General features: G+C 31.5%; 1 protein-coding gene across 1 annotated transcript; it reads left to right on the top strand.

The window, feature by feature from the left end:
* The first annotated feature begins 11,194 nt into the window (after positions 1-11,194).
* LOC139523641 (uncharacterized) lies at positions 11,195-15,136 on the top strand. Its single transcript, XM_071317807.1, has 3 exons — positions 11,195-11,315; positions 12,311-13,063; positions 13,825-15,136. Exons 2-3 carry the CDS (start codon positions 12,322-12,324, stop codon positions 14,985-14,987), a joined length of 1,905 nt encoding a protein of 634 aa, XP_071173908.1. The 5' UTR covers positions 11,195-11,315; positions 12,311-12,321; the 3' UTR covers positions 14,988-15,136.
* Positions 15,137-15,237: the final 101 nt, after the last annotated feature.

Below are 15,237 nucleotides of genomic sequence, written 5' to 3'. Positions count from 1 at the left end.
TTTTCTCGAGATAACGATATAATAATCCGAGATCTCGATATAACAGTTTCGTTTTCTCGAGATAACGATATATTTTTTATCGAGATCTCGATATATTAAACCGAGATAACGATTTAATAATCCGAGATCTCGATATAACAGTTTCGTTTTCTCGAGATAACGATATATTAAAGTTTCGTTTTCTCGAGATAACGATATAATAATCCGAGATCTCGTTATAACAGTTTCGTTTTCTCGAGATAACGATATATTTTTTATCGCGATCTCGATATATTAAACCGAGATAACGATTTAATAATCCGAGATCTCGATATAACAGTTTCGTTTTCTCGAGATAACGATATATTAAAGTTTCGTTTTCTTGAGATAACGATATAATAATCCGAGATCTCGATATAACAGTTTCGTTTTCTCGAGATAACGATATATTTTTTATCGAGATCTCGATATATTAAACCGAGATAACGATTTGATAATCCGAGATCTCGATATAACAGTTTCGTTTTCTCGAGATAACGATATATTTTTTATCGAGATCTCGATATAACAATTTCGTTTTATCGAGATAACGATATATTTTTTATCGAGATCTCGGTAAAACGGTAATGTTTTATCGTGATCTCGAATTAAAAAAAATATTTTCTAATGTTTTGTGTGTCCCCTTACGGCTTCCGTAGAAATGCAATCATAAGTTTTGTCTGAATGTGTTTAATTATATTGTATTAAAAAAATATAAATGACAAAAATCATTTCCGATGAAGTCTATGAAATTGAAAAAAAAACCAACATTAAATATAAAATTGGAATTGGAATATTTGTTTTAAAACAAAAATCGTGTGACATAAATATTTAGTTTATTTATAAATCAACTTTTCGAAGAATTTTTCTTAAAAAAATCATTGTTCTAAAGTTCCTTATGTTAATTATTTCTTCAGGTGTTTTTACAAGAAAGAGAAAATATTTATTGGTAAATAACAGAAAATGTTTGTATATAACAAAATCTAAACTCTGGATATAAAATTGAGAAAGGAAATGGAGAATGTGTCAAAGAGACAACAACCCGACCAAATAAATAACAACAGCAGAGGGTCACCAACAGGTCTTCAATGTAGCGAGAAATTCCCGCACCCGGAGGCGTCCTTCAGCTGGCCCCTAAGCAAATATATACTAGTCCAGTGATAATGAACGCCATACTAATTTCCAAATTGTACACAAGAAACTAAAATTAAAATAATACAAGACTAACAAAGGCCAGAGGCTCCTGACTTGGGACAGGCGCAAAAATGCGGCGGGATTAAACATGTTTGTGAGATCTCAACCCTCCCCCTATACCTCTAACTAATGTAGTAAAGTAAACGCATAACAATACGCACATTAAAATTCAGTTCAAGAGAAATCCGAGTCTGATGTCAGAAGATGTAACCAAAGAAAATAAACAAAATGACAATAATACATAAATAACAACAGACTACTAGCAGTTAACTGACATGCCAGCTCCAGACTTCAATTAAACTGACTGAAAGATTATGATTTCATCATATGAACATCAGGCACAATCCTTCCCGTTAGGGGTTTAGTATTATACCATCATAACATATATGAGAAGAACATAACCCGTGTCATGCCAACAACTGTTTTTAGAATAAATGTGTTTAGTTCCGATGCAAAGACCTTATCAGTGACTCAATATTAACGCCAAAATATGCAATCTTTAATGACTTGACAACAGTATCGTAATTATATCCCTTCTTAATAAGTCTATTCAAAGGTTTTGTAAGTTTCTGAGGTGAATACTGACACCTTTGTGCTTTATAAAGAATATTACCATAAAAGATTGGATGTGAAATACCTGAACGTATTAGAAGTCTGCATGTTGAGCTATATTTACGAATGATGTCTTTATACCGTTGATAAAATTTAGTAAATGTTTTGACTAGTTTGTGATATCGAAAACCCTGGTGTAATAATTTTTCAGTAATACATAAATTTCTCTCGTTAAAATCGAAAACATTGTTACATACACGAACGAATCATACAAGTTGAGATATATAAACACCGTAAGATGGTGACAAGGGAACATCACCATCTAAAAACGGATAATTAACGATAGGAAATCAAAAATCATCCCTTTTATCATAAATTTTAGTATTCAGCTTTCCATTAGTGATATAGATATCAAGATCGAGAAAAGGACAGTGGTCATTGTTAGTATTAGCTTTATTTAAAGTAAGTTCAACAGGATAAATTTTATTAATATACATACTGAAGTCGTCATTATTTAGAGCCAAAATATCATCCAAATATTTAAAAGTATTATTAAATTTGTTTATCAGATGTTGTTTCGATGGGTCTTTGCTTATTTTTGTCATAAATTGTAACTCATAACAATACAAAAACAGGTCCGCAATAAGTGGTGCACAGTAAGTCCCCATTGGAATTCCGATAATCTGACGATATACGGAATCTCCAAAGCGAACAAAAATGTTATCTAGTAAAATATACATGTTTACACAGGATGTTAATGTCACCTGGTGGCTTTTTGTAAGACACATTCCTATTCCTTTGCATTGTCTGGCAATTTGTTGTTATGTAACATTATCATCTTAATCCAAATTCACCTATTCGTTAAGCATTTATATATTGTTGGGCAACATTTTTTTTTTCTGTAAAAAGAATTTTACATATTTTTCAAAACAAAATTAATTATACAGAAAAAGAGAAAAAAAAAAAAAAAAAATAGGGAAAAACCATTCTATTATAAATTTCATGTAAACTGATTTCTGGGAAAAGTTTATCTGTCAAAATATATGTTCCTGCTATTTTGTCATTTCACACTAAAAAAAAACTTTTTCTCAATATATTTTGAAATCAAATAACTTTTTTAATCGATGTGGGGCAACACTAACCTTCCTTTAGACTGTAAGTAGAATACTTTGCCTTTTATCATTTATAATATAATCAATCGAGTTAAAAACTTTTACTTTTATTTACGGAATGTGAGAATTTGAATTTCAAGCTAATGTGGGGTCGCTAGATTTAACATTGAGTCAACAAGAAAATGAAGTGAACACGTGCGAATTTTTTCGAATGTCCAGGGACAAAATATATCAATGATTAAACTATCAGAGCCAGCATTGTTTGGTATAATTTTATGTAGACGAAACGCGCGTTTGGCGTACTAAATTATAATCCTGGTACCTTTGCTAACTATTTACATCACTTGGTCGATGCCACTGCTGGTGAACGTTTTGTCCCGAGGGTATCACCAGCCCAGTAGTCAACACTTTTGTATTGACATGAATATCAATAATGTGGTAATTTTTATAAATTACCTGTTTACAAAACTTTAAATTTTTCGAAAAACTAAGGATTTTTTTTTATCCCAGGCATAGATAACCTTAGCCGTATTTGGCAAAACTTTTTGGAATTTTGGATTCTGAATGCTCTTCAACTTTGTACTTGTTTGGCTTTATAATATTTTGATATGAGCGTCACTGATGAGTCTTATGTAGACGAAATGCGCGTCTGGCGTACTAAATTATAATCATGGTACCTTTGTTATCTATCTGTTCGAATATCAAGGATCTAGGTTGCAAAAGAAAACGGGTCAGATCTATGACAAAACTGAACTTAATTAAAACACCTATTGATTTTATATGGGGCTATATAACACAAAATGGCCGTTCTCCAACGTCAACAGAGTCACGTGATGTCTTATTTTATAGTATTTGAACTCCAATAAAGAATCGTTTGATGAATTTAGAAGCACAGGAAAACCGTACCAAAATAATCAAAATATGAAGAAAAATGTTTTCTTAGAATGAACGTTTTACTTTTACTTCTACCTGTTTTCTTAAAGAAAAATAAAACATTTTAACGTTAAAAGAACAAATCAACGTCAACGTACGTAACCGCAGTACCGTAATCGTGTTTTTGATTATCAAACAATTGAATAGTGCTATTATTTTGGATGCTGTTGTAAATAATGTTTGGTTGTTGTGAATAATAAACTGATCACAGATATCAGGATTTAAATTTTATATTTACGCCAAACGCGCGTTTCGTCTTCAAAGGCTAATCAGTGACGCTCGAATCCAAAATGTTAAAAATGCCAAATAATGTACGAAGTTGAAGAGCATTGAGGACCAAAAATTCCTAAATGTTGCATATATTTGTTTGGCATAATACTTGTTCCCCCTTGAACATTACTTTGGATAATAAAAGTTCTTGTGATTGCCACATTAAGAAATATATTTGCTGTATGACATTGACGGAAAACACAATAAGAAATATATTTGCTGTATGACATTGACGGAGAACACAATAAGAAATATATTTGCTGTATGACATTGACGGAGAACACAATAAGAAATATATTTGCTGTATGACATTGACGGAGAACACAATAAGAAATATATTTGCTGTATGACATTGACGGAGATTAGTTATCAAGTGAAGGAAGCAGACATCGTTCTCTGTGACCTTTTAAAACCACAAAAATAAGATTGTAGTATATGATGGAAATTAGAAATAGAAAGTGTACTCTTTTTTTTCATTCTTGCTTAAATTAACTCATCATAGATACCAGGATTAGATTTTGTATTTACGCCAGATGCGCGTTTCGTCTACAAAAGACTTATCAGTGACGCTCGAATCCAAAAAAGTTAAAAAGGCCAAATAAAGTATGAAGTTGAAGAGCATTGAGGACCATAATTCCTAAAAGTTTTACCAACTACAGCTAAGGTTGTCTTTTCCTGAGGTAAAAAAGCCTTAGTATTTCCAAAAATTCAAAAGTTTTGTAGACAGGAAATTTATAAATATGACCATTTCAATGATTATATTATTCAAATTTCAAATATTTATTGCCATGTAAACTTTAAACATTAAGTTTGTGACATACAAAATAATAAACAATATAACTATATTTCACATACTGTAGAAACATTAATTTTCGTGGGGTGTGAAATATAGTTATATTGTTTATTATTTTTGACTGGAATATTTACTGTAAATGAATGATTGTGTATATATATATATACTGTAAAAGCAGAAATTTTCGTGGAGGATTTAAATGCTAAAACCATTTTTAGACATATAAGTATAATAACCTAATGAGTCTCCTAATAACCTTCCGTTTACTATACGTAGCCCCGAGGACAAGCAGAGACCCAAAAGATTTTTACCATGTGTATTTAAAACTTTATCTTGGTTAATTCTCTTGTTTTCTATATCAATGGCATAGTCTGGTGGTAGTAAATCTGAACCATCAAAATTATTTATCTGTAAAGAATCATTTTTGATATAATCTGGTAATTCTCCTGTTCTGGAGTTTAAATCTCCTATAACCAATATCTTACCTCTACTAGATAGAGTGCTTAACTCATGGTCAAGCATAATAAATTTCATTTTCAAAATGTGTAGATGAAACTGGAGGAATATAAGAAGCACATATATAAATGTCGTCTGATAAACCGAAAAAATATTTATCCACCTTCAACCAAAGTCTATTTTCTGATAGTGAAGCATCCTTTAAATAACTAATTCCCTTCATATATTCTTTTCTAATGTAAATTATTATACCCCCACTATATCGTCTCGACCCTTTTTTCTTTTTACGACATTTTGAAATTAAGTTAAATCCCTTTACTTTGAATTCCTCACATTCTCCTTTCCAGGTTTCTAATAAAATATTAGTATCACTTTTAATATTATTTAAAAAGAATGGATCATCTATCTTGTCCCCAAGGCCATGAACATTCCATGATGAAATAGAAAGCTGTTCTTTCCTAGATACCATAAAATTTATATATATAAAAACTCCATTATTTTGGTCTGAGCTAACTTCATCTTGAGATAAAAACTATAATATTGTAAATTTTTCAATATTCTTATAATAAACCATACAAGTACTTAAAATTCAAGTTAATTACACTTGTAAACTTTTAAATTATATATATATATATACATTTATACTCACATTGCAATGCAAGATACAAATGTATTGCATACAAAGAAAGATAACTCTAGACTTACTCTTTGTAATTTTTGTTTTTCCAAGCCTTTCACTTCCATACAATATAATCAAATCTTATATTAATTTCTTTTACAGATAATAGAAATGTTTGAATAAATAAATATCTGTTAAGTCTCTTATTAAAGAACAAAAATAATTGATACACAAGTGTGTATCTTATATGGTTGTTTCTAATAACTTTTAAAGCTAATTTTATTTTTGTTATGAATCAGAAAATGACCAATTCTTATTTCTCATATATATCATACAAGATATTTTTCATTAAGCTGATAAAATTAAAAAATTATTAACTATATTGAACTGTATTTATTCTTTAAAACAATTAGATTAAACATATCTTTTCAACATTGATGCAAAATTTTACATCCCTGATTTCAAAGATTTTTTTATAGAGGGTAATATTGAAATCCACCCAATTAAAAACTATACTGAACAAAAACAAAAACAAAAATAAAAAATATAACAACAATAAACACCTGTTTTTGCTATATATATCAATTGTTTAGAATATCATTTAGCTTTTTCAATTACATGTAGTTCAAAACAAAGAACTATGTGTTTTTCATTTCTTTTAACATACATTCTATAAGTGATAACATGTTATCCCTGCTGTTAGTTTGTGTTGTGTGATTGTTGTATCTATAATTGTTATTCACGTTTTGTGACGTCACATTGTTGTAACTATAATGATTACCCTGCCATGACAGCTGTGTGTCATCATTGTATGGATATCTTTGATATCTTACATCTTGAGTTTTATCTTTATATTGTCTCCTATCTATAAACCTGTTATTAAAATTTCTATTTCCATTGCCATGGTTACTATAATATTTACCCCTATGATTGTCATTCTCTGAAATGTCACCTTCAATTTTTTATACCTAATAAGGTGTTAAGAACCTTTTTCATGTTTGATACCATAATTTTAACACCAGTCTCACTAGCATGTACCCCATCATAGAAATCAATAAACTTTAAATTAGCATATGTAACAAATTCAATAGATTTCTCATTACAAAATTCTTTAACAATACTGTTATAAACAGCTCTCTTTTTTCATATTTTAGTGATAATCTGTGATCTTTATAATATCTTGGAAGCAATTCGCCTATCACAATTGTTGATTTCGGTAATATTTTCTTAGTTTCATCTACCAATTTCTCTATTTCTAATAGTACTTCTTCTGCTTCTTTTGTGTCTAAATCATTTGAACCAATTTGGAACATAACATTTTTTGTTTTCACTTTACCCGACTTCAAAAATTGTGTCGCTCCGTAAATGTTGTTATCTTCACTGCTCGGTTCCTATACATTCTGCGACTGTTGATATCCTTGATAATGGAAGATCCTATAATCCAGAGATCTTGTTCCTTATCCTGTTGATGTTCTCTATTAGTTGTTTTTGCCTGTATTTCTTGTGTCTTATTACTTGTATCTAAGCTTGAGTTGTTATCATTGCTGTTTTTTCTCATTCTCTTTTCTCTTGTTTTTTCTTCCATTTCAAGCTCTATGTCTTTTTGTTCCATCTCTTCCCTGTCTTGTTTTTGTGTTTTTGAAATCTCTTCCTTTATTGTTTCTATTGTGATGTCATGTAATTTTGTCATCTTGTTTCTACATTCCTTAAGCTTTCATTAGCCTTATCTGCTATTCTTGTTACTGTTGATGTTATTTCATTCACAAATGAGTCTAACATTTCAATGTTTATTTGCCTTATCTCACCTTTGTTTTCTTCTACTTTCTTTTTTGTCTTTGCTTGGTCAGTTTTTATTATTTCATCTAACTCACCGTGTGTACTTCCTTTCTCTGACATTTTTGTAACATTTTCTTTTATTTCTACACAAATCTCTTTCAGAAACGAAATTTTCAAATTTTGATCTACCTGGTTTTGTTCAATTCTGTGCAACACTGTCTTTATGTTGTCAATATCTTCAGTTTGTTCTCTTATTTTGTTTTGAAGACCCGTCAAATCATCTTTTTCAGACTTGTTTGTTTCTTTTCCGTCGTGTTTACATTTTTCTACGTCATTCTTTTGTTTTGATTTTGAATCAGCTGTCGACTCGTCTCTTTGTATACCTTTCTCATTCTCGGAAGTTTCTTTTTCGTTATTTTCTACTTTTTCCTCCTCTACATGTACCACTGAAGTACCAGTGTTTTCCTCGCTATCTGTCAACCATGTGTCATTAAATGGGATGTTTCTAAATTTCGAGTCCATATGTCCAAAAGACCCTTTGCACGATTGTCTACAAACTGTGCTACACTTTCGGCTATGGATATTTTCTCGTACTTTTCCCATTCTCCCGTTTTTTGTCCCTGTACCAGAATCGTGTTAGTTGTGTAATATAATGTTATAACAAACAGTTTTTTGTTGCTGAATGACACTGTTACTGTAGTTTTATTCAACTTGGGATGGGGTAGTTTCCAGTCAAAAATCTTACTCTCGTCATTAATTGTTAAATTATTCGCTTTCTCATCAAAGTCATTCCACTTCACTAGATAGTTAGCGTTTTCTCCTAATTTAAAAAAGTATCTGATGGCAAAAGCCCTCCTTCAAACTAGAATTGATGTCTTGTTACATTTCAATGTACATACATTTTTGATTACCTCCCTTGGATTGTATCTTTCCATTTTCAGCCATTTTCTCTTATAAAATATTCGTTTAGTTCAAAATTATACTTTCCCTAGTCATTTAGTGACTATATTTAGTCAATAGCCATGTATCATATCTATCTTTTGTTTGCATCAGACCAAAATAATAAATTTTTCAGGAGCTCTTCTTATCGCATGTGCTCACTTCCGCCATTTTTAATTGATATCATTATGGTATATACAATAGTTATGTCAGTTGTCATTTTAAAATGCTTCTGCATGTATTCATTGTGAGTCCAGTCTGTATTAGATTTTTGTTCATTGTCTGTATGATATTTCATGATTAATGGATCAAATACAAATCCGTCCTAAATATGAATGAAATATTTGTCACTGGACATATAGAAAGAAACTTTTAATCTGAAAAAGCGGAATGACGACTGATGTTTTGCTACTGCCAATCATCTCAACTATCTAGGGGTAGGGTATGCTTATGATTCATAAATAATACGGAAATAAATTGAGGTTGGTGAGGGTATGGGATTACAAGGTTATCATAGTGTAAAGGATTACGGTTGTGTCGTGAATATTAACGCGCGTCTGGTGTATCAAATTATATGCCTGGTAATTTGATATCTATTGACGTGTTACCTAATATATCAAACACATTTATATGCCTGGTATTCATGATGAACACAAAAATAGCTGCCGACGGTGTACATTAATTGAATGATTCCTCACACTTGTAGAGTCTTGTATTTAAGCCCTTGACAAAAGTGATTGCCACTTTGACTGTGCTGGATGTATAAATACGCAGTTACAGCTAGTCCGAATAGGAACGTTGAATTTAATGCTAGTGTAGAATGTTCATTTTCATAAATAAGGGAAATAGAGAGAAAACAAAATCAGGGTAACAAACCATAACTAAGAAAAAACATCGACTACAAGAGGAAAACAACGGAACAACAGAAACACTAAAGTGCAACAAAAACAAACGCCAAAGCAACATGTATAGAAACGCACCACTTGATAACACCTTTCTTACTTGGTACAAGACTGCTTAAGAAAAAAATGCTGGGTTGAACCTGGTTGCACGGCTAAACAAACCGTCCGCTTAATGACAATGTTAAAAATTTCGCTTACAAGTGTATGACAAATCAAATGAAGACTGTAATATTAACCTCGAATTAGTTGTTTTCTTTATTTGTAATTACAAGAAATAGTCGCACTTTTTTTAAAGGTACAATAGTCGTGTCTACTATACCTATTTGACCAATTCGCTTTTGCCAGAATCAACGTCATGAAATTTACCACTTCCAGAAAAGCCCTTCGGACGCAATAAATTATTAAACGTGTTGTTTTCCATTTTGTACCAGCTACTGGACTTACTTGAATATCCCAAGAAGTAATCGCATGAAAAGTAGAGTTGCAACATCTTTCAATCCTGATTTTTTCGTATAATAGTTCACGGAGATATAAAACTTATTGCTTTAAGAACTGACCTTCGAATAATTGCGTTTTGGTTTTAAACGAGAACGACCATTTTCTTTTAAAAACGGGGTGGGGTTTAGGGTAGGGGTTATGCTTTTTTCTTATGATCCTCTATTAGATGAAAACAAATATTCTGGATAAGCAGATGACCAAAATAAATTCTGAGATCCAGATTTCTCCATACTTTCTAGTGTTACATGTGTTAAATATTGAAGAAATATAAATCGTTTGATAAGCGTTGAAAAACTAAATAAAAAGATCACGATTTGACTCCGACAAAAAAAAAACCCATAACGCCCCCTTGAAGTTTAATGGTCGCACCCTAATTTAAACAACAAATCTTGAAGTACAGAACTTTATTTTTGCAACAAATGAAAAAAGGCATTATATAAGGAATATGCAAAAAGTAAAATGCTCATCAGAAATGCCAGACGTGTAATATGGAAGAAAACAAGTCAGTCTAAACTCGCTATATCTTTACAAAATATCGAGGATGTTGATTAGACCATCAAATTCAAATATTATTGATTCAAATTCCAGCCGGAAAATGTTGTTCTGGTATGATTCTCCTTGCTCAATATTTTACCCTGGTAATTATTCTTGACGTAAACTTCCGTGCCTTCAGATACGTATTTGATGACAAAACCTGTTGAGCAAGCGTCATCCTTTGTCGTTTTAGTATCTGTATGCAATACTCCAATGACGGAATTACCACTCATTAATTTTGTGCCGTATTCTCCGTAGTACAATGGACCGCCATCCATAGTTCGCGAATCAACGCAAAAGGTCCATGTGAACCCGTAAACACCAAATCCTTCACTCTCATATTTGCCTCTGATTTGTCGAATTTAATGATGGCCCCATCTGTCATAGAGGCACTTTGTGTATTTGCACTGGCTTCGGTAATGTAACATGAAAATGCAACGGTGCAAGAACAACCAGGCGATAAAAAAAATCATCCGAAAAGCCTGTTGATATATAATATATGGGACGTTATTCGTTCATAGTGTTAATTTACGTTTTTTGATTGAGTTAAGCCTTCCAATACGGGACTACACGGTTATCGACGCCATCTTGGATAGGGGGCAAACAGCGATTGTTTACTTCCGGATTTTTTCATGGCGGCAATTTTAACATATATCAACAGAGAGGCTTCAAAACAGATGTAATACTATTGTGTTAAACAAGATTCAACTTTTATGAAGGTAAAAGAGTATTAAGTTGTTGAATTTCACTTTGTTTTCAATTGTGTATTGATTATACTAATCATTAATGTAGATAAAATGCCCGATAGAAAAAAGGGGCGTGTCACATTTTTTGTCAACATTGATCAACTAAACTACTGCTAACTCAATATTAAGTGATTACTATACAACATATTATGATGTAAATGTTAAAACAGATCAAAACAAACTATACAATTAATTAGAGAGTGGCCTGTCATATAGAATCTTCAATAATGATCCCCACTGAGTGAAATGTCAAATGATCAGTTGGGAGAGTTTTTTTTTACTACATGTATATGTAGCTTTTGAAGACCTAATAGGATGACAAATAGCAATAAAACACTTTTCCTTTGCTTAATGAGTGTTTATTTTTGTTGTGATCAAATATAAGAAGATGTGTCAAAGTGCCTTTGAGACAACTCTCCATTTATCTCAAGTCACAATTTGTAAAAGTAAACCATTTAAGGTCAAATAGTGGTCTTCAAAAGGGAGCATTGGCTCAATCTGAACAGAAAGCATCAAGGGGTCCAATAATGACTATTGTTAAACTATACAAACAGGAAAACCAAGAGTTCAATCTATATAAAAATAACAAGACACACTTATAAACCACTGAATATCAACTTCCTGATATAGGACAGGTGTAAAAAAAAAATGCACCCGATTTAAACATTTCAATAGATACAAAACTTCACACTAACTTGATTTTGTGTCATAGAAGACATTAATATATATATGCACATTGTTAATAGCCTATGGTTTTCAATTTCATAACTATGAAATGGTACAAATTTTAATAATTTTTGAAGGAAATATCAGGATTAAAGCTGATTTTAAATGTACATGTATCTAACCTCATATTTTGATGACATTTGTTTATTTCCAGCCTTTGTTAAAAAAATTTCATATTGAAACTTTGTTCTATCATTAAGCAAATTGATACCACCATAACCTTATCAATGGTCTTTTTACAGATGCTGTAAAAATGGATTCTGACAATTCAACAAATGTCTACCAAGAATTTGCTGCATATACATTGGGACAACTCAAGGACTACTTATCAGCTAGAGGTCTTTCTTGTCAGGGAATAAAGGAACAGTTAGTATCCAGATGCTTTGTAGCTTGGGAATCTGCTGTTCCCCTAAGGTATTCTGAACAACAACAAGCAGCCAGAATAAAAGAGGAGTACACCAGTCGTTTGAAGAATGCAGATATAGATGATCCTAGATCATTTTTGGATTCAGTTTGGTCTGATGATGTTAAGCTGTGGCCTACCATAGATTTAGGCATGATTTTCTCATTCATTTTGAAGAACAAGGAACAAGATTTAGACTTTGTAGGAAAGTATAAAACACAGAAAGCTTATTCCTATTATGAATCTGGTTTTGTAGATGTTATAAAATCTACAACTGTTCGTGATAACACTGTCATAAAATCAAGAGTTACACCATCACAGTCTGTGAGGAATGAACCCCATGAGGTATGGATTTCTATAAAAGCAAATGAAATAAAATCATGTTGGTGTAGCTGTATAGCTGGGATGGCCCAAACCTGTAACCATGTTATAGCTGTTTTATACAAACTGGAGTATGCAACCACCATGGGATACAACAACCTAGCTTGTACATCGCAACCCTGTGGATGGAATTCCTCGACAAAGAAGGATGTGAAACCATGCCGTCTGTCAGAATTGAGCTTACGATGTGATAATCGGTCTAAAGTTTCAGGTACATAATGGGCATTTGTAATTGTTCAAGCCATATATATTTGACTGATATATATACAATATATATATCATAATCTTATATTAACAGTACTTTTTTAACATTAACAACAGAATCAAAAGATAAATCCAAACTGTAAAAGTACATATATAAATTACAATTCATTGTACATTGTAATTCATTAATGACAGTATAATAAAATTCTGTGCTAAGCAAATAGGTATATACATGCAACTTTTGAATAATACATTTCTATATATTTACAACACATCAAAAGAAAGATAACTCTAAAACAATTTCAAATTCATATAACTACACCTATGTAGTTCTACTCCTAAAGGTGTTTCATAAGGGGTTCATAGAAGGAAAATGTACCATAAGAGGACAATAATAACAAAAACAATAACAATAGTGTAGTACATGTATACTGGTACATGAAAAGTAACTGAAAAGCTATACACATACAAGTATCTAAATATATGTTAAACATGTAAAGTGTTATACAGAATAAAATAATTCATTGATTGTAAGCTTTATATTTTTCAAAGTATTTTGCAATTATAGTAATATTTTGTGATCTAAGGTCTTAGAATACATGACCTCAAGTTTTATTTGCTGCCTAACTAATATTTTAACACACATCTACACATACATGTACATGATATACATGTATAGTTACTTTGAATACAGCTGTCAGAAAAAATAATGTATAAAATCTGATTGATTTTTTTTGGTTCTATTCTATAAATACTTATTTGTTACAGGAGCTACTGCACAGGAAGATAAAGATGTAAATGCAAATTTTAAAATGAAATTTGATCCTAGAAGAGAAGACCATATGGTGTCTACTGATGCAGAAGTAGAGAACCTGTATGCTTCTCTATATAGCGTGAGGCCAAAATCAGTTCTATTTACAGGATTTCCATCTTTAACCAAAAAAATGAAGTATCCTGATACAATTATCAGTTCTGCTGAGAAATTTATTACAAGTAATATTAATGATGTCGATTTTGTGGAAAGTTTGTCATTGTCATCTGACGAAGCTGCTTTGATCGAAATTACAACCAGAGGTCAAAGCAGTAATGCACAGTGGATGGAACAGAGAAAAGGTCGAATCACAGCATCGATTATACATGAGGTTGGGTATAAAATGTCAGAAATTGTCAAAAAGAAAAATGTTAAAACTTCACCACTGGTTGCGAAAGTATGTGGAAAATATAAATCAATTGGACATTTAGAATCAATAAAATACGGAAAGAACAATGAAGTCACTGCGCGAAATTTATTTTCCATTTTGGAATCACAAAATCACAGGAATTTGAAAGTCGATCAGTGTGGGTTATTTGTTAAGGCAGACAGACCTTATATTGCTGCTAGTCCTGATGCTATAGTTACATGTACCTGCTGTAGCAGTAAAGCTACATTGGAAATCAAATGTCCAATTTCAGTTTCAGATATTTCTATAAGTACAGAAGGTTGGAAAAAGTTGGACTACCTTGAAATGGATGAGGGAAAATTGCGTTTAAAACAATCACACACTCATTACACTCAAGTGCAAACCCAAATGGCAGTTACTGGTTGCAAAGTGGCATATTTTTTTGTATGGTCACCTAAAGGGTCATTTTGTGAAAAAATTGAATTCAACTCCACTTTATGGCTCAAATTACAAGAACAGCTATGCATTTTCTTCAGAAGCTACATCGTTCCTGTTTTGTTGGGCAATAGAGATTTATGCTTTTGTCCTAAATGTGAAAATGTTTGTTGTGAGCCAGAAGAAATTGTAAAAAATGAGGACAATAGTGTACACTGTGACTGTTGTGATCTCTGGTACCACTGGAAGTGTATCAGTATAACTACTGATCTCACTCAAGAATCCTGGGTATGCAACGATTGTTTACAAAAATGCTGTAGATTTGTAAATATTTAATGCACGAAGCTTGGTTGATGTCTTTACCAAAAAATGTTTTGTAAACAATCGTTGCATAGTTTTTAATGCTGTAGATTTGTAAACAATTAATTAATTCATAAAGCTTGGTTGATGTCTTTACCAAAAAATATTAAAAATTTACTACTGTCTGCAAATTATTTAAATTGTGAACAAACTAGAACTGAACATTTAGTATTTCTAGCATATCCAGTTAGTACAGTTTCACACTGGAAGATATATTATGACAGAA

This window comes from Mytilus edulis, chromosome 5, assembly GCF_963676685.1.
Source record: "Mytilus edulis chromosome 5, xbMytEdul2.2, whole genome shotgun sequence".
NCBI classification, from domain to species: domain Eukaryota; kingdom Metazoa; phylum Mollusca; class Bivalvia; order Mytilida; family Mytilidae; genus Mytilus; species Mytilus edulis.
Note: the sequence above shows the minus strand (reverse complement) of the source record. Positions and strands in the feature narration are given on the sequence as shown.